Raw genomic sequence first — 20505 nt, 5'->3', positions numbered from 1 at the left:
CTATCATTAAATAATTATTGTCTGACCCCCACCCCTCCATTTCCCGCCACTGTGAAAATTTAAATCAAGACAAATAATTTAAAACGTGCTTAAACCCCCCTAATTATGGGCAACTGTGAAAATGTAAATAAATGCTTAAAATCAACATCGTCATTATCCATCACAATTATAAAAAAATAAAAATGGAATTCTGGCCAAACCCACGTATATTTAATATTAACGACTTATGCATTATTTGGGGTTGGCATTAAGGCTGTGCTGAAAAATGTACTTCTTCATGCTTAGTGAGACTGCGATCTTGAGTGTGTGGGTAGCATAAGAGAGAGAGGTGTGGCTTAACCATTAATTTCCTTGCTTTTTAATATTGGCAAGTGAAAAGAGAGGGAAGCAGACTGGTGACACTTAGCAAGGATTGTAGCTGGTTTTTGAAACAAAGTGTTTTGTTCTGGGCATTTCCCAGGTGGGTGTGGGGGTGGTTTAAAATAAAACAAAACTCTTTCACTGTTTCCTTTTGTGTCCGTAAATAAGACAAGTTTATAAAAATGAAATGACTGGAAAGGGTGAGTCACTAGATTATTAAAGCAAAGATGTGAGCAGTGCTGGCATTTCTTATAATGGCCCCTGCATAGCCCTGCTTTGCTGTGTGTGTCCGACAAGCACTAAATATTCACTGCTGTGTTACTGTAGAACCTAGATCTAGGGATGGCCCAAGCCCCCCCCACCCCCATGCTGTATGCACAGTTACAAATGGCCTCTGCCCCAAAGAGCTTACCTGCTAAATAGACACAAGATGGAGGCATGGGGGGGGGGGGGGGGGGGCGGGGAGTGATTTGCCCAAGCTCACGCACCATGGCAGAGCTAGGACTAAAAACTCAGGTCTTTTCTAAAAACTCAGGTCTTTTCAACCCCAATCTGGTGTTCTGTCTTCAAAGCAAGATACCCTGTCTTCAAGGCTCAGATACCCCGGTGATGGGCAGCCATGTGCAACCCAAAGCTAGAGCACCTCCCACTGCCTTGAAGATCCCAGCTGGAAAAACGTGGCTGCTAACAATGCCTTGCACTTGATGGGCCCATTCCCATCGGTCGCTGACGGTGTGCTCTAGAAAGGGGCAGGCACCTGACCAGCCTGGCTTTTCCAGCTGCGGAGACTGGAGCAGCCAAAGCAGCACCCCTGAGTGCAGAAGACCCAGGCTAGGCTCAGGGCTCTGGGCCTGACTCTGCTTCCCCAAGGGGATTTAGGCACCTCGTTCCCCATTGGGAAAATCCAATGTTGAAAAAAACAGGCTTGGTAGAAAACTTGCAGCCAGCTGCGGACACCCAAACCGGGCAGCTGATGTCCCTGAGGGAGGCAGCTGCCAGCAACCGCGAGCCTGCCCAGGTCAAGGGGAGAGCCAGAGGCACCCGGGCCCTGCTGGGTTGGAGTGGGGATTTCCTGCAGTGGCTTTATGAATGGGTTGCCTAGCAGTGACGGGCGTGAGCAGGATTGTGCCATCGGCTCCTGGGGCAGAGCAGACGTCTCACATAAGTGGCTGGGCTGGAATGGAAGGTCAGTAAGGCCTGGCTGAGACTGATCCCTATCCATGGAGAGCCCAGAAAGTCAATGGGGATCTTGAGGACTGCACAACTGCCATCTAACACCAGGGCACACGTGAACTCAGCGTGGCTCTGCAGGACAAAGGAGCAACAGGTGCCGGGGGCTGAGACCCACTGGCCTGTTGGAGACTTAGCACCTCTCCTGTGGGCCTGACAAAGAGACAGGGGGCGGGCCAACCATGGACGCCACGGCAGCCTGGCTGGGTGGATAACTGGCTCAGCCAGGAGAGACAATGTCTTAACTTTGTTTTTCTGGGCTGCACTCAGGACTCCCCGTGCTGCATGCCAGCGGGCTAACGACCCCTGCTCTGGCTGGAAAAGCTGCCCCGTGTCATTGCCAACACTGGCTGGGGAGCCTAGGGCCTTGGAGAGAGTGAATGTCTCTGACCAGGTGTCTGACTCAGTTGGACGTGCTGGACAGAGCTCACAGGGTGAAGCAGGAGGGCGGGAGCCTGGAGGCTCCGTCTCAGAGGCGGTGAGGCCACATGGCCAGTCCTTGAGGAAGCATGAGGCCCCAGCTAGGAAAGGCCAGTTCTCAGGGAGGCCAATATAACCCATTAATGCATCCAGCTCACAGCGCTGCCCAAAAGGCAGAACCTCACCGAGCCAAACTGCACTTTCCGCTGCCCCCCGCCAGCCAGATCAGAGCTTTGTTCATACTCCCCAGCGGACCTGGGCTGGGTGATGTGGAGGGACTTGCTGCAGGCTCCACTAGGGAGCATCCCCTTCATTCTGCATTTCCTGGGTTTGAGCTGATTCATTTTGGAGGCCTTCCCACCCAGTGCCTCAGTTTCCCCCTTTGGCACCAGTACCTACATGTGTAAATTGCTTTAAGTTTGATCTGAGGAGGATCCTGATCTGAGGAGGATCCACTGTGGGGTGGAGTGAGAATCAACTGGCAGGGGCAGGGGAACCACCACTGCCTCTGATCTGTGGGGCAGCAGGGATCCCGGATTCCAGGGTGGTTGAGCCTGCACCTTTCCCCGCTGCCTCCCTCCCCACCCCGGGGTGGCTGTGTCCCAGGGCTCACATGGATCCGGATAAAACAGATCCCACCTCCCAGGGCTTTGGCCTAGGTGACAGCTCTTTGCTTCCTGTCCCATCCTTGGGCAGCAGGGGGAACAGGAGCCCATGTCCCTGGTAAGCAGGGGGACCCCAGGGAAGGGACAAGGCCAAAGTCAATGGCAAAGTGAATTAACTCTTTATTCACAGACTGAGTGAGGCTGGCACAGAGAGAAATGGCGTGGTGTCCAGGTGGGCAGAGCGGGGGGAGGGGGAGGTGCGCCCCAGCACATCCTTTCCTCCCCAGTCACAGTGAGGAGGTCGGCACCCTTTGACCCCACTGACCAAAGCAGTGCTCAGTAGCACAAAAGCAAAGGGCTGGTGCATGTGGAGACAGAGGGCATCATGCCGCCCCCACTCACCTCCGGGAACACCTGCTCAGCTGCAGGGCTGGAGCCTCAGGGGAGCATGGGGCTGGGCAGTGCGGTCCTCGAAGGGCTGTGCCCCATAGGTTCTCCAGATGGAGATGGGATGGAGCTTTGGAGGGAGAGGCTGTCCCCAGCCTAGAGTCCAGCTCTTCCATTGGTCCCGCCCCCTGCAGCATTCAGGCCCTGCCCTCAAGGATGATCTGCACTGATGCTTCTCCGGTGTCGAGTGCCCTGCTCCCAAACACTGGCTCCAGGCAGCAGCTGGGCCCCCAGCACCATCCGTGGCGGTAGCCTGGCTATGGGGGCGGAGCCACAGTCATTGTAGGCAGGGCTACGGGGGCAAAGTCTCACCCGGAGCCAGGCTCAATGTCCACGCTGGCCTGCCGCACCATCCTCCTTGGCCGCGAAGGGGGGAGGGTGCCGCCTCCAGGAGGGGGCTCCTGTGGGGGGGGTGGGGAACTAGCAAGCTCCTCCCCTGGGTGGGGCATTTCCTGGCCAGCAGCTTCCAGACGCTCCTCGAATTCCCTGGTGCGGCTGAGTACCAGGGCAGCATCCATGAGCTGGGCCACGGACTGGCGGTGCTGCACGGCCCGGGCATGACGCAGGGTCCTGGGACTGAGGCCCTCCCCCTGCTGCACAGCCATGTGCGCCTTGCCTGGCCCCGGATGGTTGCTCTGCTTGCGCAGCTGGGCGTGGCTCCGGGGGACCTGGCGGCTGTGCTGCTGGCCCTGCCGCTTGCCTGTCTTGTCGGCTGAGGTCCGCGGTGGGAGCTGCTTGGCGTTGGAGCCTGGAGCTGCTGCCCCCGGCTCCTCCTGGCTCTGTGGGGAGGGTGGGGGGGAAGCAAGCTGTGAGGCGGGATGCTCCATGGGGGCCTCGCTCCCTGAGGCAGCAAACACCTGCCAGAAAGAGGAGAGGGGGCAATCAGAGAACAGACACACTCGGGGCACTTCTTTCTGCTGGGCCCCAATCAAACCCCTCCTGCCCCACACGTGGGCCCCCCCTCCTGTTGCATGGCACCTCCCCACAGCCCTGGATCCTTCCCCTGTTCCCACCAGCTGGGGCATCCTCCTCCCCCTTGGTGGCCCCTGCATGCGCCCCTTACCTCCCCCTCGGCAGGACCCCCCAGCGGTGAGGGGGCGTCAGGGCTGTCCATCTCGCTGATGCTCCTCATCACGGCGTAGAGGTTGATGCGCCGGTCACGCGGTGTGCTGGGTGGCTCTGGCACCCGCAGCACAGCCAAATGCCCCTGGACTTCCTCAGCCCCCGAGTCATCCGAGCCACCCGGCTCCTCCGCCTCCTGCACGCAGATCTGGGGCCCATCGCTCCCTGCTGGGGCCTGGGGCTGGGCTGGTTCCTCGGGGGGCTCCCGCAGGGGCCGGAAACAATACTGAGGTGTCGTGACTGGCTCCTCCTCCTGCAGCCCTGGCTCCTCCTCCTGCAGCCCAGGCTCCTCCTCCTGCAGCCCAGGCTCCTCCTCCAAATTCAGCATCTCCAGGCACAGGCTCCCCTCGCTCCCCGATTGGTCACTGCCAGTGTCACTCCCCTCCACTGTGTCCTCCCATTGGCTATCTCCTGCCTTCTGCTCCCACAGGCTGCTGTGCCGGCTGTGCAGAGACACACTGAGCTGAACAGGAGGCACTGGGGATGTCACAGAGCCTCCTGCTGAGGAGGGCAGGGTCGGGCAGTGCAGGCCCCTCCCCCTCCCTGATGTCACAGTGCCCCCTGCTGGGGAGGGTGGGCTGGGCAGTGGAGGCTCCTCCCCCTTCCATGATGTCACAGAACCCCTGATGGGAGGTGGGTCTGGGCAGTGCAGGCTCCTCCCTCTCCTTGCAGTTACCTGGCGTCCAGGATGCCCTGGTAGAACTCCAGCTGTCTCATGAAGCTGGGGTTGGGGTGCACGATGGGGCGCCGTTCTCGCACGTGCCGGTAGGCCTGCTCCAGCGTCCAGCCGTACTCCTTCATGGCATAGGCGATCACTGTGGAGGCTGAGCGGCTTACGCCCATCTTGCAGTGCACTAACACCCGGGAGTTCTGGGCCCTGTTGGGGGATATGGGCCAGTGAGGCAGGAGCAGGGGGCTCAATGCACCTTCTTCACCTCCCCTTCCCCATGGTGCTTTTTGGCAGTGCCCTCTCACTCCCCCATGGGGCCCTCTGGCTGTGCCCCTTTCCCTCCCCCATGGCATCTTGATGGGAACTGTTGCTATGTCCCCCCTTCATGAACACACAAGAGGGCATCATCGCCTATAAGGAGCCTTCTCTCAGATTCTATTATAACACATCACTGTGGCAGGTGGAAGCCAGGAGCCACCAAACTCCCATCTCAGGGACGGGGGTCATGTCAGACACAGTCACATTGGGAGCCCTGTTAATCTCCTGTTGCAGCTGACCATGGGAGAGACCAAAAGCTGACAATCCCCACTGAGACTGCAACAGAAGACACAGCCTCAGCTGGTGACATAAACGGGCCCGTTCCAGGCCTCAGCCAAAGACAGCACTCAAAACTGCCAGTTTCATGTGGATGGATTCTCTGCAGAGAAGGCAGGAAAGCAGCCATCAAGAGACACACAGAGAGAGAACATCACCAGACATCCCTGGCACGCTGCTTACTGCTGCAAACGCTGAAAGCAACGTCTATGACAGCACGATACTTAACCATGACAAAAGCCTGGTGAAAAGCACTGCTGGGAAACTCCCATGCTGTAATGGGACTTCTGACTGAACTAGCAGTGGTTCCTGTTTACAACCCACCAGAAGAACAGCTTGCATGGTCAACTGACCCTCCGCTGACAGGAAAGCCATGCCTTGTCACAGGCGACTACAGCAGTCACACCACCATTTCACACCATTACTCCAGCAATGGGAAAGAAGTTGAGAAGTGGCAACAGCTAGACCATGCTCTATGAGTCCAAGGACAAATGTCTACACTATACGCACTAGGGCACAGCTGCAGTGCAGATGCCGACATCGACGGAAGGGGTTTTCCCGTCGATGTAAGTAATCCACCTCTCCGAGAGCTGGGTCGATGGCAGAATTCTTCCATGGACCTCACTGCATCTACACCGGGGGCTAGGTCAATCTAACTATGGTGCTCAGGGTGCAAAATTTTCACAGCCGTAAGTGACGTAGCTAGGTCGATCTAATTTTGAAGCGTAGATGAGGTGCTGATCTTCGTTACCTCTGAAAACGCAGACAACTTCAGAAGGGGGCTCATGGCAGAGGTCCCAAAATTGCAGCTTAGACCAGCGCAAGTGAAACAGAGGCTGCCATACAATCCAGGAAAGCTAAATACCTGCCCAGATTCACCTACAGAACGGCTTATTTATCTGTGAGCTGCGTAAATCCATTTGTAATATTCCTTCGACATTTGAGCACTGAGAATTGTCTCCTGGTGTGGAAGACTGCCCAAAAGCACATCCCTGGGGGACTGTGACCTGGATACCCCTTGGTGCCAACTGGTAGAGGGCATGAGGAAGGCACAGGGGCTTACAAGAATCCCTTTGGTCTAATATCTACCTAATAGTGCACTGAAGAGTGGCATGTGAAGCTCTACCAATAGCCAGTAACACACTGGTCACCCTAATCATGGCGAGGTGGACGGATGGATGATATTGAAGGAGTTAGCCTCTATGCGGAAAACTATCTTCTTAAGGTATGTAAGTTATGAAGGTGACAAGCAGGTTCTGTTCCAGCAGGGGGATAGGAGATGCTTCTCTCTCCCTGGCTGATCATTGTGTAGTATGTGTCTTACAACGTAAATCACTTTGCATATGGAGCCCCCACCTAATCAAGACTGTGAGGATGACAAGAACTCACAATATCTACAGGCAGGAACACCCCCCGTGTCGCGTCCTGGTTCTGACTAAGATCAAAGAACTTGTCTGGTATACGAGGAGAGAGAAACCAAGTATCTTTCACCAAGGGGACAAGCTATCAGGCGGCTTGTCTTATGAAGGGTCACAGCCAGCCTGGTTGTTAACAGCTGGGAGAAAGGCTTTGGGTGAGCTAAGCTTGTATGAGACAGGACAGTGTCTTGTTAGTTAAGTCAAAGCACTAGAAGGCGTGTTATGATTTTGTTTTAGATGTAACCAGTTGCTTCCAGTGCTTTTACGTACTTGCTGTTCTTTGAATCTCTGCTCTTTGTTAAATAAACTTATCCTGTTTTTCCTACAGGCATATCACGGGCCTGTGAGTTGAGTGGAGCAGTGATCTGAGGTGTAAGGGAGACCCTGAGGGGCACTGTCCCAAAACAACAGTGGATCTGTGCATACTGTGAGCGTCCAGTGGATCAGGGGCTGAGCACACCAGGAGGATGCTCAGGGATTGGAATGTGCCTATCGTTAACCTGCAAAGAGATAGTAGGGTCTGCGCAGGCTGAAAGGGGAGCGACTATGTTTCCTGTGGCCAGTGGAGTCAGGGAGCTGATCTCTGGCAGGCACAGATAAGGCTCCTTCATGCTCAGGACAGGTGGTAGGGAGGCCCCACACAACCTGGACACCTGCGGGAAGTTCTCCCAGGGATGTCTGACACTATCTGTACTGGGGCTTTCAGAACAGACAAACCAGCAATACAGATGTTCTGACCTGGATCCCTTTGGCAACAAACGTGCCATAACAGCAAGAAAGCATGGGCCACCGTTCGCAAGCTGACCCCGAGGGACAACAACCAAAGTGCACTGCTGCAGCCGCTCACCAACGCATTGCAACCCATAAACCAGCCCACACAGCTACGTGCAAAACGAAACAAGTCCAACAGGAAACAGCAAAGTCCACAGTGAGCCGCTCCAACGCCAAGGAGCTGACTCAGCCGTGAAAACGCTGGGATGCGGAGAGGCAGCTGGACTCTGGGAGATCTAATGAACTCTTTCCACACATCAGGGTGGGAACACAGAAGTGGCTCCTTGACTTCTTGGATTCCTGCAAGGAGACAATGCAGGTACCCGGACTGCGGAGACAGGCCCATATGGTTGCATTACTCAGACCACATAAAGATCCTAAACTCTGCAATGTTACTGGCCAATGTCCTTATTCTGCTTAACCTACAAGCTACATGAACAGATGATAGCAGGTGGAAAAGCGCTGGTAGTAGAAGGCCAGATGACTGATGACCACACTGGTTTTCGCCTAGGACCTTCATGCTTGTGGCCAAGTTGCAAACCTAACTCAATACACTGAAGATGGCTTTGAAGCCTGTCAAATTGAAGGGGCTGTGTTATTGATCTGTCAGCTGCTTATGATACTGTGAACCATCATGCACTTCTATTGAAACTGGCAAGAATTTTGAGAAGTAGCAAGACGGCCCAGGTCATCTCCTCCCTGCTCAAAAAATGAGGTTTTTTGGGTCAAGATGGATGGTCAGAAAAGTCAATGTCGTGCTCAGTGGAATTGCTTGCCCCAAGTTCCTTGGCCTTACCCTTGCTGTTTTATGTCTACAAAAAATGACCAGCCAGAATTCCCAACATGTGACGATTCATTTACCCAGGTGATCTTTGCATCGCGTCTCCATCAGGAAAGATTTGAGGACATTCTAATTGGCTCCCTGAGTGTACACGGAGAATACTATCACACATGGATCCTAACTGCCAACCCTAGCAAGACACAAGCATACATCTTCCACCCGAAACACCGTTAGGCCTGGCAAAAATATCATGGGACGGTACAACCCTTGAGCACCATGAACATCTGGTGTACCTAGGATCACATTAGACAGAACGCTGACACTCAAATAGCACATCCAGAAGCTGATAAAAAAAAAGTGAACTCCAGAAACTGCATACTCCAAAAACCGGCCAACATAAAAGGGGTGCTAACCTCAAAACACACCAGCCAACCAGTCTTGCCCTGTGTTACTCAGCTCCAAAGCACTGTGCCCCAGTATGGGCCCGCACAAACCATGCACACAAAATTGCAACTCAGTTGATCCCGATGGATCCTCACAGGAAATTTTAAACTAACTGCGCACTGTAGCTATACTGCCGCACGGGGACTGCACCACATCAGTGAGGTGAGATGCCGTCAACAGAAAGGGGAGACCAAAACAGGTGCACGATCCCAGCTACCCACTGCATGGACACATTCCGCTACCCAAAGGGCTGATGTCCTGAAAGAGTTTTGCCTCTGAAAATCCCTTGCCCCAAAATACCTCTGTGGCAGGCTACAGAGTAACAAAATGGCAGGAAATGTCAATGAACTTGCACAACCTGATTCCTTCAGAACAACTCCCTCCTGGCATGGCCTCGAACTAAAACACTCCACAAGGTCGGTGTAGCACCCCCAACTTTGAACAGTCTCTCGGAGGATCCCCTTGGATGGGTCAGACCCCCAAGGGGGTCTCATTCTTCCTGCACAAGGGCAGGCCATGTGGCTTCACTGCCTCCTGAGACTGAACCTCCGGGGCTCCAGCCCTCCTGTTTCACGCTGGGAGCTTGGTTCAGTGAGTCCCACTGAACGAGATTCCTGGTAGAGACTTGTCCTCTCCTCAGGGATTTGCAGTGGCACTCACTCAGCATTTTCAAGACAGTCGGGTTTATTAGTCAACTGCAACACAGCAGAAGAAGGCTTCAGGACAGCATGGAGAAAAGAGGTTGGTCCCCGGGGGTCAGCCCAGAGCCCAGCCAAGCTGTAGCGAACTCCATTTGCAGGCTCTCTGTCTCTCTCTGACTTCCTTCCTTAGTCAGTTCCCAGGTGAGAGCTCCAAGCTTCTTCCAGTAGCCAACCCTTATCCCCCTCCTGCCCTTGTTCTCAGCTTCCCGCCTGAGAGGTGGGGAAATCCTCCTCCCTCTGGGTCATTGGTTGCTAGGTGTCAACATCCTGGTGAGTGTTGTCTTCTCAGGTTTTCCATTGATAGGGATGGGCGTCTGCCAGTCCTTTTTAATGACCCCTTCAGTCTGTTCTGACAGCCCCTCCACCCCCCTCTATGGCTCTTAGCCTTCACTGAGAGCAAACTTAGTCCTTCCCTGCCACGGGGTAGCCATGCAAGGCATAAGGGAAACTGAGGCACACGTGGGGCTCATAAAAGTACTACAGAAAATTCCCACTCCATCACACACTGATGTACTCTAAATCGAGGGAGAGCTGGTGTGGCAAAGACTGGTGACAAATATGACCAAGTGGAAGTGAGGAATGGCCCCTGTTGTGAATGTGGAGAGCCTAGGCAAACACCTGAACACTGCCCCATCAACATCCCATGCTCCTGAGGAACTATTTGAGATAAGAGACACCACCAGGTCTTGGCTGTGTTTTGGAATGATGAGCTATGATGATTATCTCAGAGATGTCCTCCACGCCCCCTTTTCCAGAGCCCATACGTGGTACCGGATACATACGATCCTTCCCATGCATGTCTTTGGACATGTCTCCCCCACACGCAATCCTTTTGTAATACACTCTGCAAGAGACGGTTTATGTCACCACGTAGAGGTTGCAGCCCACAGTGCAGCCAGAGAGAGGACAAAGGACCAGTTGTTGCTACCACCTCAGGATGTAAGTTAGCTCCAGTGGCAGAGGCTGGGATGTGTGGAGCAACGGGGCAACAGCTCCCTGGGGGGTGGTGTGACTCGCCTGGTTATCAGCACACAAGCGACTCCTCCCCCTGACCCCACTGCTCACCGGACATTCGAGATGAAGTGATACGTCTCCTTCCAGTACGGCAGCAGCTGCGAGGTCTCTTCGTCGTAGAGCCGCACGTTCATGTAGGTGAAAAGCGCTGGGAAGAAGTTGTCGATTTCCCGGGTCACGTTGAGGATGTGGCTGATTCTGATACAGAGGTGGAGTCAGGGAGGTGCTGGGGGTTCCCCCAGTGCCACCACATCCCGAATACACCCTACTCCCAGTGCCTATCCCAGCAGGCAACCTTGGAGACAAGCTGCCCTCCCCTGTAACTGTCCCCTCTAGAAGCACCAACCAGGGCTGTGTGGGAGTCCAGGAGGCAGGATTCGAACTCAGTTCAGACAGCCCTTCCAGCCTGGAGAACAAGAGGTGGCCAGATGCAGGGTGCCTCCAAGGTGCCCATCCCCCAGCACTTGGGCTCCAGTGTTTGGGTAGGCACCCTGATCAGGTTGGCTGCGGGGACAGAACCCAAAGGAGGGGCTTCTACAGAGCCAGGCCTAGAGGCAGCAGCAGCCTCACTAACCTCTGTACACCGTCTGGCCACTGCAGGGTGATGGAAAGATGCCCTGGGTCAACACAGGCCAGGTGGGGAATCTGCCCCCAACCCTCCCCCGGGGCCAGGGCACACACCTGTTGCGCTGCAGCTCCTCCAGGTTGGCTGCGTTCCACTCAGAGCCCTACGGACAGGCAGAGAGGGGGTACAGCAGGGTGAATGGACAGATGCAGCTGCTCCCATAGCTACTTCTGAAGGAAAGTCCGACCCCCTCCCGCCCTGAGTAACTGCAAGAGCACCCCTGCTGGGAGTTGAGCTGGAGTAGCTGGGAGTTCCACCCCACACAACCAGCGCTCCTGCCCCATTCCCCACAGCGCCCCCTGCTGGGAGAGGCTGGGCTGGAGTAGCTCGGAGCTCCCCTCACAGCCAGTGCTCCTGCCCCACTTCCTACATCGTCCCTGGCTGGGAGGGGCCAGGACAGAGCTCTCCCCAGCCCCTGGCAGCTCCTCACTAGGTACAGGTGGTCAAAGATCTTGGAGGGCCGGTCCATCTGGGCCATGATAAGCAGCATCTCGTTGTCAATGAACTCCTTGTACTCCTTCAGGCTGCAGCTGGTGCGGTACTCAAGCTCCGTGCGGATCTGCAAGGGGAACAGACCATCAGAGGGGGAACCCCGCTCTGGCCCCACGGGGAGAGGAGGTCAGCTGGTTACCCCCATTTCTCCCACTGCCCCCTATCCCATACACCCTGCTTCTCTTTCCCTCCCCTGACCCGCCCAACCAATCGCTTCCCAGACCCACATTTCCCACAAACAAACAACCGCCCATCCCCATCTCCCACCCCGATCCCCCCTGCCTCTCACACCCCATCGACTTCCCCCAACCCATCCTTCGCCTCCCACTCCTCCGTCTCCCCCTCCTCCCCATGCACCCCACCTCCTTGGAGGTGATGCTCTCCAGGTCAGTCGTGGCCATCACCTCACGCAATTTGGCCCGGATCATCCGCTCCATCAGCTCACGCTGCGTTGGCCTGGGGCACAGAAACAGGTGGGGTGTCAAAGCCCACAGGGCCCCCAGATTCTGCCCTCAGACACCGGCCCCTGGCTACCAGACACTGCCCCCTCAGTCGCCAGACCCTGCCCTCCTGCTAGGCTTTGGCTTAGGTCCAAGCAATTCGCGGGCTCTAGGGAGGATTCGAACCCAATGCTCCAGCAAGGGGATGGAAACGCTCTTCCAGCCAATCAGCATCCAGCGTTGGAGGCTCTTACATGGAGCCCTGCCCCACCCAGATCCCCATTGGCTGCCAATGTGGGGGCTGCCCTATCAGTGGAAGAGGTATGCAGGGGGCTCACTGAGTGAGGTGGGAGGGGGGAGGAGTCTCCCCGGCTCCACGCACTATGCTGATCCTGCCTCTCCCTGCTCACATCGCCCCAGGACTGGTACTGACCGGTCGGAGAACAGAGCTGGGGCGTCGGGCCGCACGGACTCCAGGTCGGACATGGCCAGCCACTCATTGATGCAGCTCTGCTCCGAGGTGATGGCGCACTGGTACCACTCAGCCCAGCCCAGTGCACTGCCCCCAGGGAAGTGGTTGTTGTGGACGGCTTCATTGCATGCCTTGTGCAGCACCTGCAGCACCGACCTGTGGGAGGGGAGCAGACAGGTTGACAGACATCAGACTGGAGACACAAGAAGTGCAAGGCACAGATCCCTGCTGCCCATAGGGACTGGCAGGGGAAGCTTCCCGGCTGGGACCCCACGGACCCCCTGGCTGCTTGGCTAATGCCTGGGAACAGGGCACCTGCACTAGAACTACTTTACCGTCACAGCATCGACTCTCAGGGCAATCCCTGTAGATAACCTTCCACCTCCCATGGCCACAGAACACACCCCTCTTCCACCCGGCAATCCCCCTAGATTTCCCTCTGCCTCCCAAGCCCACAGTACCTCGCCCCCGCCCCCCAGCATCCCCATATCCCTCTGCCTCCCAAAGCCACCACACCTCCTCCCAGGGCAATCCCACAGATATCCCTCTGCCTCCCATAGTCACACCTCACCCTCTCCCAGGGCAATCCACACAGATATCCCTCCACCCCAGTGTCTATGACAACTCCTCCAAAAGAAATCCCACAGTTATCCCTCCCTCCGCCTTCTGCAGCCATGTCACCTCCTCCCTGGGGCTATCCTCATAGACAACCCCTGCTTTCAAAGTCCATGGGCTGGGGGGAGGAGGGGGGACAAATGAGGAAGGTTCACAGTCCAGCCTAAATCTCATCTCCCCCACTGTCCCTAAACCCATGCTCCTGTGGGTCCCAGCTAATTTCATCCTCCCCACCCCCCCGCCCTCCGTATGATCCCACCACTCCCACCAGCCGCATTTAACAAGCAGTGTGGGGCTCACTCACCACATGGTCTGCACAGAGATGGGTTTGAAGATGCGTGTCTGTCCCCCGGATGTCACACTGAAGCCCCTAGAGACAGAGAGAGGAAGGCAAGGATTTTACTGGGGGGGAGTGTTGAGGGGCCTGGATGCGGGAGAAGGACGTTCACCCTTCACACACAGGGCTGGACAGACAGGCTCCGTGAATGTGCAGTGCCAGCCCAGCAGCTCCCTGCAGGCCAGATCACAGGCATGAGCAGAGATGGGGCGGATTGCAGTGTCCGGGATCTGAGAGTCAAGCTGGGCTTTCTCTGCTCCATGCAGCAGCACCAGCATGTCTGATCCACAATCCACATGAGCTCTTTGCAGGGGGAGGAGAGAGCATTGGAATTCTTCCAAGCTCCGCCCACAAACCAAGCCCTGCCCATTTGAGAAGCCCCTCCTCCCAGAAGTGCTCAGCTTCCATTTAGAAAAAGTGTCTTATCTAGGCTTTGCAGTACATCACACAGTCACCAGTGTGCACTAGAGAGGTCTAAATAGGGTGAGGACCCTAGTAAACAAAGGAGTCAAAACTGGGACTCAAACTGGGGGGGGCAGAAGCCTGTTTCCTTTAATAAATGCCTCCTGTTTAAGGAGGTCTGTGAGGCCTAGTGGGTAGAGCACAGGACTGGGACTCAGGAGACCTGGGTTTTATTTCCAGGTTAGCTATGGGCCTGCTGGGTGATCTTGGGCAAGTCACTTCCCACTCTTTTGTGCCTCAGTTTTCTTATCTGTAAAATGGTGCTAATGATCCTGACCATCGTTGTGTTGCACTTTGAAATCTACTGATGGAAAGTCCTAGATAGGAGCCAAGTGCTATTATTCTTCCTTAGATCACAACTGTGGCAGCTGCCGGAGTCTGCTGGCAAGTCAGAGCAACAGTTGTGAGGTGTGAATGTGTATCAGTTTGTGATGTTGACCCTGAGATGACCCTAAGGATGGCCCATTAAAGTTTCCTACATTTGATACAATTTTTCGCTGGTGATGGCCGGTTTAGATGCAGCTGCCCTTGCAGGGCGCATGGGATCCTGAGCACCTCTCGCGGGCCATGGCTAGCGGTGCTGCTGTGGGACCTGGCATTGCTCTCAGAGCTCTACGATCCTGTTTGGACAGAGGAGGCTTCTTCGGAGGGGAGCTGTGTGTCGGGGAGCAGTTCAGGCAACGAGCGCAGGACGGGCTTTCACTGGGGGCGCTGTGTGTGACAAGCGGGGGATGAAACGCAGGCGTGACTGGATACGGGGCAGAATTCCCCTCTCCCTCCCGGACAGGGGAGCTCCCCGAGCAGGACCCCGGGAGGTAGTATGGGTGATCAAGTCTCTTACCCGTCCCCGTCGAGGAAGACCTGGGTGTCGCTCCAGAGGGGCAGCACCATACCCAGGGTGCATCTGGCCGAGCTAGGGGCAGAGAGAGGGGTCAAAGCGCGCAGGGTCCACACTAGGATGTGGGGGAGATTACAGACTTGGCACAAGGGCCCCACAGACTCCGTCCAGGGACCTGATCTGGCACTGCGGGGGCAGCGCAAGGGCAGGACAAAGACCTCGGCTTCTCCAGTGCTGAGAGCACAGGGTGCAGGCGGCTCCTCCCACGGGTCCCAGGGCACAAGCCCCCCAACTCCTCAGCCCTGCTCCGCCCATCCTAATATCCCACCCCTCCCCCTCTTCAGTGCTCCCCAGACCTCACTCATCATCACTCTCCCTCTCCCCTACTTGCCCCCCACTCCTCACCCCTCTTCAGGGAAATCCACGCCCAGAAGCACCGTCGCACTCTTGCCCTCCAGCTCCTCCGTCGACAGGAGAAGCAGGTACCGGATCCGGTGGGGCCGGGTCGACTCCAGCCGCACGGCCTGGAGGCAAAGCCAGAGCCCGACTGAGACCTGCCTCTCCATGTGACCTCTGGGTGCCCATGGTACGCCCCTGGCCCCGATGTCCCAGCACCCCTGCTGGAGAGGATGGGGCGGAGCTGGACAATGTAGGCTCCACCCCCAGGTCTGGTCTCCCAGCGCCCCCTGCTGGGGAGGGCACTGCTGGGCAGTGCAGGCTCCTCCCTCTCCCCAGTGTCACAGCGCCCCCTGCTGGGGAGGGTGGGGCTGGGCAGTGATTTCCCAACCGGGTGTCAGGGCTCTGGGAGGGGGATGTTAAGAGATGAACCTCTGGGTCTCTGCGCAGTGCTGTCTAGTCCATTCGGCTGGGGGTCAGTGTGTGGCTGGGGCTCAGCGATGCATGTACAGCTCTCAGGGTTGGAGGGTCCCCGGGGGCACAGGCAGCGTGACTCAGCCTCACAAGCAAGGGCAGCTCTGAGCAACCCTGGGAAGCTCCCTGTAGGGTCCCCCAGGCCGGACTGTGCAGCCGGCCTTGGCTGCCAGCCCAGGAGGCGAGAGCGAGAGCCCTGCAGCCATAAATGGGGAACTGGCTGCTCAGAAATGAGATTCTACTGGCAGGGATCCCCTCCCCCAATGATCTCTGTGCTGCAGACAGAGAACACCTCACCCGCCTGGCCAGTCCCGCTCGCCCCAGCAGGGGGCGCTGGGACACCAGGGAGGGGGAGGAGTCTGCACGGTCCAGCCTTGCCCTACCCAGCAGGGGGCGCTGTGACACCAGGGCGGGGGAGGAGTCTGCACTGCCCAGCCCTGCCCTTCCTGACCTGGCCTGACATCCTGCAGGCGGGTGAAGCAGCCCATGCACTGGAGTGGTTAATAATTCTCCAGTCAGGCTGGGCTGATGCCAGGGATGGGGGGGCGAGGGGAGGAACGGGGGAGCAGCCTCGGGATGGCAAACAATGAGTAATGCTCAGGCAATGGACATGCTGCAGATCTGAGCCTGCCTGCCAGGGAGGGTGTCTGTGCATGCAAGGCTGGAGAGAACAGGATGGGGGCTGCAGGGACTGGACGGCTGGGAATCAGGGTGGGGAGGGGCAGCCACAACTGGGAGGCGGGGAGAAGGGGGAGAGTGGGGCATTGAGCACCCGGGCTCAGGAAAGGGGCAGAAGGGGTGCAAAGAGACACAGGGGATGGCGGGGGCCCACAGGCTGCCCCTTTCCCTTCTCCTCCCCACCTACAGTTGTGGCTTCCCCCTTGAGCTGGGGGGCTGGATGGGCCCGTGGGGCTAATTTGGGGCAGAGAGTGATGGTGGGGAGATAAACTGGGCTGGATGGTGCATGGGGCTGATCTGGGGCAGGTCGGTGTGGGAGGGGTGAAGGGAAGGGTTGATACTGGGCTGGATGGACCCAGTGGTTTGATGATCTGTTGTGATGACTGTCCCCATCATCCATCTCCATCCCCCGCCCCATTGTTACCGCCCCTTGGACTGGTCTTTCCTGGGAGCCACCTCATGCCAGCCATGCCCCGTCTCACCAGGCGGATGGCATCCTCTGACCGCAGCAGCCCCATCATCAGCTGCAGGTGCTGCTCCTGCTGGCTTTGAATTTGGTCTGGGGAAGGCGGGCCTTCCTGCACCGTCTCCAGCTTCTCCTCTTCCTGCAGGAGCAGGGCAGCCCCTTTGACCATGACGAAGCTGTGGCTGGGGAAGGTGGGGAGGGAACATGGGCATGAGACAGAGGAATGTCTTGCACCTCCCAGGGAAGCTGGCCTTGGGGAAGGACCCACTCTGTCAAATGTGGGCATGCCAGCTTCCACTGAAAAAAAGAACGGAGTCTCTAACCCTTTTGGTTATGAAGACAACCTCCCAGACATGAGGCAAGAGGCGTCCACCTGAGTCTGCGGGCAGGCAGTTCCCGTGCCTCAGTGGCTGCTCAGAGCTTGGCCACTAACAAGCATCTGGTCAATTACAGGGCAGCTGATCAGATGCCAGCAGGGAGCAGAGGTAAAACTGTCCAGGGGCAGGTTAGTTTCACCCTGTGGGTCTGAGCAGATGCAGAGGCTGGGGTGATTCATTGGGGCAGGACTCAAAAGATAGCAGGGAGGAGAGAGATTGGTAGGCACACCCTCCCCTATAGCAGCCTGAATGCTTGGGGCGCTGATAGGGGGCAGAGTCCTTTTTCTCCTCCAGCATCTCTAGGGCAGGACCTTCCAAATGTAACAGGCAGGGCCAGGGTGGGAATCCCAGCATTACTTCCTTCTTCCAAACAGCAGGGTGTGCATTGCCCCTCCCTGGTGGATCCTCCATGCTCGCCTTCCATCTCCTGCAAGGACCCAAGCAGGTGGAGGGGTGCTGGGGTTGGGAACCAGCTCCCCTTTGGCTATGGAGAGGGAGAGTTATGAGGGGCAGCAACTCACCGTCGCTGCAGCTGGCTCCTCCTGGAAACCTCTTCATCCTGCAAAGGAACCACAGACAGATTGCTGGGGCACGGGACTTGTTTCCATGCATCTGGTGGGCATGCAGGCCATGACCCCATGGCACCCAGCTTGGGCCAGAGATGAGGATGTCGCACCCACAAGCTCCAGCGCAGACTTGACAGGCCCAGAGCAAGGAAAGAGGATGGGGCAGCTCCTCTGGCCCGATAGGGTGTCAGCGACACCTCAGACCCCCTCCTCCCCCACCCTAGGCACAAGCTGGCACTGCATGGCTGCGGGGAGATGCCACATTTCATTTTAGCTGGAGCTTCTGGCTTCACTAGTGGCTGTGAAGCTTGGAGAGCTAATCCTGCATGCCCAGCTCCCCAGGAGAGCAGAAGGGCAAGGGGGGCCAAGGATGCCTGGAGAGCCAATGAGGTAGGGTTCCTAGGGGCATGTAGGTAGGGAAGGGACAGCCTGGGGGGCAAGAGCAGACAAAGCAGAAACAGGAGCCCTGGTATGGGGGAGGCAGCCTGGAGCAGCACAGAGAGCAGAGGGGAGAAGAGAGAGCCCCCACCCTCAGTGCAGCACTCCCCCCTGCATCCAAGATGTCCTGCAGGGGGATTCCTGCTCAGCTCTGGCAGCGGTAGGGCGGAAGTGTGGAAAATAGGGACAGGGGATGGGCGGGTAATAGGTGCCTGAATATTAGGATTGTGACCCTATAAAATCGGGACACCTAGGCAGCTGGCAGGGGTCACCTGACACCTGTTGCTCTAGGAGCAGGCACAAAGAGCTGAAGGGACAGCAGGGGAGTGTGGCAGATGTGACAGAGGAGCCAGGGGTGTCAAGGCCTCCTGCAACCAGTGCCCTCTGCTCCAATGGGGCCTGAAGTCCCTGGGCAGGGGGGGCTGGGATCCCTACAATCTGCAAGGTGCTCGCTGGAGGTCAAAGCTGCCGGTACAGGAAGCTGAAGTTCCATGATCTTGGCTAGGGTTTGACACCCGCCGCCAGGCTGCAACGGGGAAAATGGCCACATTTGGGGCAGGTGCCGCCCCGATGCCTCCCACCTATTTGGGGCATCAACTAGGCCACGAGCCCTTTCGGGCGCCATCCCATCCTCAGCTTGCGTAGCGGGGCCTTTTTGTTCCCTCCTGGGAGCGCCCAGCCCAGCGACAATTTCCTCTGACATTTTTTGAGTGTGGAAAAAAAAAAAATTAACAGCATCCCTGCCCTTCCTGCTCAGCAGCTCCCAGCACAGCCTGTGCAAACGTCGTCCGCGACGCTCACAAGCCCACGCCACCAGGAGACTGCTATACACCGGGGGGGGTGGGGTCTTCTTGAAGGTGAATGCTGGGGCTAGCAACTCGGGGTGTGGATCCCGCAACACTCAGAGTGACTTTGCATACTGCAAGGCACTAGCTGGAGAGGAAGCAGCCTCCGAAGGAAGTATCAGTTTGTGAAACTTAACGACAAGGCAGTACCAGTGCCCGATAATAAACCACAGGGGCAGCGTGAGCTGCGCAAGGGCGATTACAGCCAGCCACGGGCCATGGGCACCCACCGACGCGCAATGGCAGCCCTCTTGACACGGGCACTACAGCGCCCCCTGCTGGGAGACGCAGGGACTGGAATAGCCCCCTCCCCCCACAACCAGCACCGCCACCCCACTCCCTATAGCAGTGGTTCTCAACCTTTCCAGACTATTGTACCCCTTTCAGGAGTCTGACCTGTCTTGTGTACCCAAATTTCACCTCACTTAAAAACTAGTTGCTTCCAAAATCAGACATAAAAATACGAAAGTGTCACCGCACGCTGCTACTGCTAGGTCGATTAGAATATAAATATTGTGCTTATGTTTCAGCGCATAACATATAGAGCAGCATAAAGAAGTTATTGTTTATGAAATTTTAGTTTGTACTGACTTCACTAGTGTTCTTATGTAGCCTGTTGTAAAACTAGGCAAATATCTAGATGAGTTGATGTACCCCCTGGAAGACCTCTGTGTACCCCCAGGAGTACGTGTACCCTGGTTGAGAAACACTGCCCTAGAGCACCCCTTGCTGGGAGAGGCAGGGACTGGAATAGCCCCCTCCTCCACAACCAGCATCCCCCCCCCCCCGGTTCCCCACAGCGCCCCCTACTGAGAGAGGCAGGGACTGGAGTGACCCCCCCACACACAGCCAATGACCCCCCTCCCCACAGCGCCCCCTGCTGGGAGAGGCCGGGACTGGAGCAGCCGAGCACCCCGCGCTACCCTCTGCACAATCCTCCTCCCGCAGCCCCGGAGCTGGGCAGGGAGCGGAGCCGGCCCGGAGCAGGAGCAGGAGCCAGCGCTGGGGCTGGGGCAGGGCGGGGACTCACTCACCTTGCAGCCGGTGGGGGAGCCGTGGCGGCTGCCGGCCGGGGACCTGCGGACGGTGACCAGCGCCATGCGGGGACCCCCCCGCCCGCCTGCCACAAACTTCGGGCGCCCCAGCCCCGGCCGCCTGCCGCCGCCTGGACCAGGAAGAGCCGGGAGGCGGCAGCGCCAGGCACCTCCCCTGGGGGCGGCTCTTAAAGAGACAGCCCGGCCCCGGCCCCCAGCGCTGCCCGGGGAGACAGCGGCAGACCCCAGGGGGGCGTGGGGTGGGCTGAGCCCCGGCGCGTGTCCCCCAGGGCGGCTCTCGAGCCCTTCACTCCCGGGCCGCAGCCCCTTCGGATCCCCACCCCCGGCTCTGCCAGGGCCCCTCCGTCCTGCC

General features: G+C 57.4%; 1 protein-coding gene across 2 annotated transcripts; it reads right to left on the bottom strand.

Annotated features, from left to right (window-relative positions):
- Positions 1–2778: 2778 nt before the first annotated feature.
- Positions 2779–20260, bottom strand: SSH3 (slingshot protein phosphatase 3). Of its 2 annotated transcripts, none has more exons than XM_067531996.1 (14): positions 20133–20260; positions 17771–17808; positions 16889–17054; positions 15264–15382; positions 14862–14933; positions 13526–13591; positions 12568–12762; positions 12057–12150; positions 11633–11761; positions 11259–11305; positions 10629–10775; positions 4861–5061; positions 4126–4627; positions 2779–3919 (listed from the first exon to the last, which is right to left on the bottom strand). In XM_067531996.1, exons 1-14 carry the CDS (start codon positions 20196–20198, stop codon positions 3371–3373), a joined length of 2391 nt encoding a protein of 796 aa, XP_067388097.1. In that variant the 5' UTR covers positions 20199–20260; the 3' UTR covers positions 2779–3370. The 2 variants fall into 2 exon arrangements, with proteins under 2 accessions (XP_067388097.1, XP_067388098.1); XM_067531997.1 differs by having other exon boundaries at positions 12099–12150.
- Between the last annotated feature and the right edge of the window lie 245 nt (positions 20261–20505).

The sequence above is a fragment of the Emydura macquarii genome, unplaced genomic scaffold (assembly GCF_026122565.2).
Source record: "Emydura macquarii macquarii isolate MOO-44397 ecotype Brisbane River unplaced genomic scaffold, CSIRO-AGI_Emac_v2 contig_3235, whole genome shotgun sequence".
NCBI classification, from domain to species: Eukaryota; Metazoa; Chordata; order Testudines; family Chelidae; genus Emydura; species Emydura macquarii.
The sequence above is the reverse complement of the archived record's forward strand: the minus strand, read 5'-3'. Positions and strand labels throughout refer to the sequence as shown.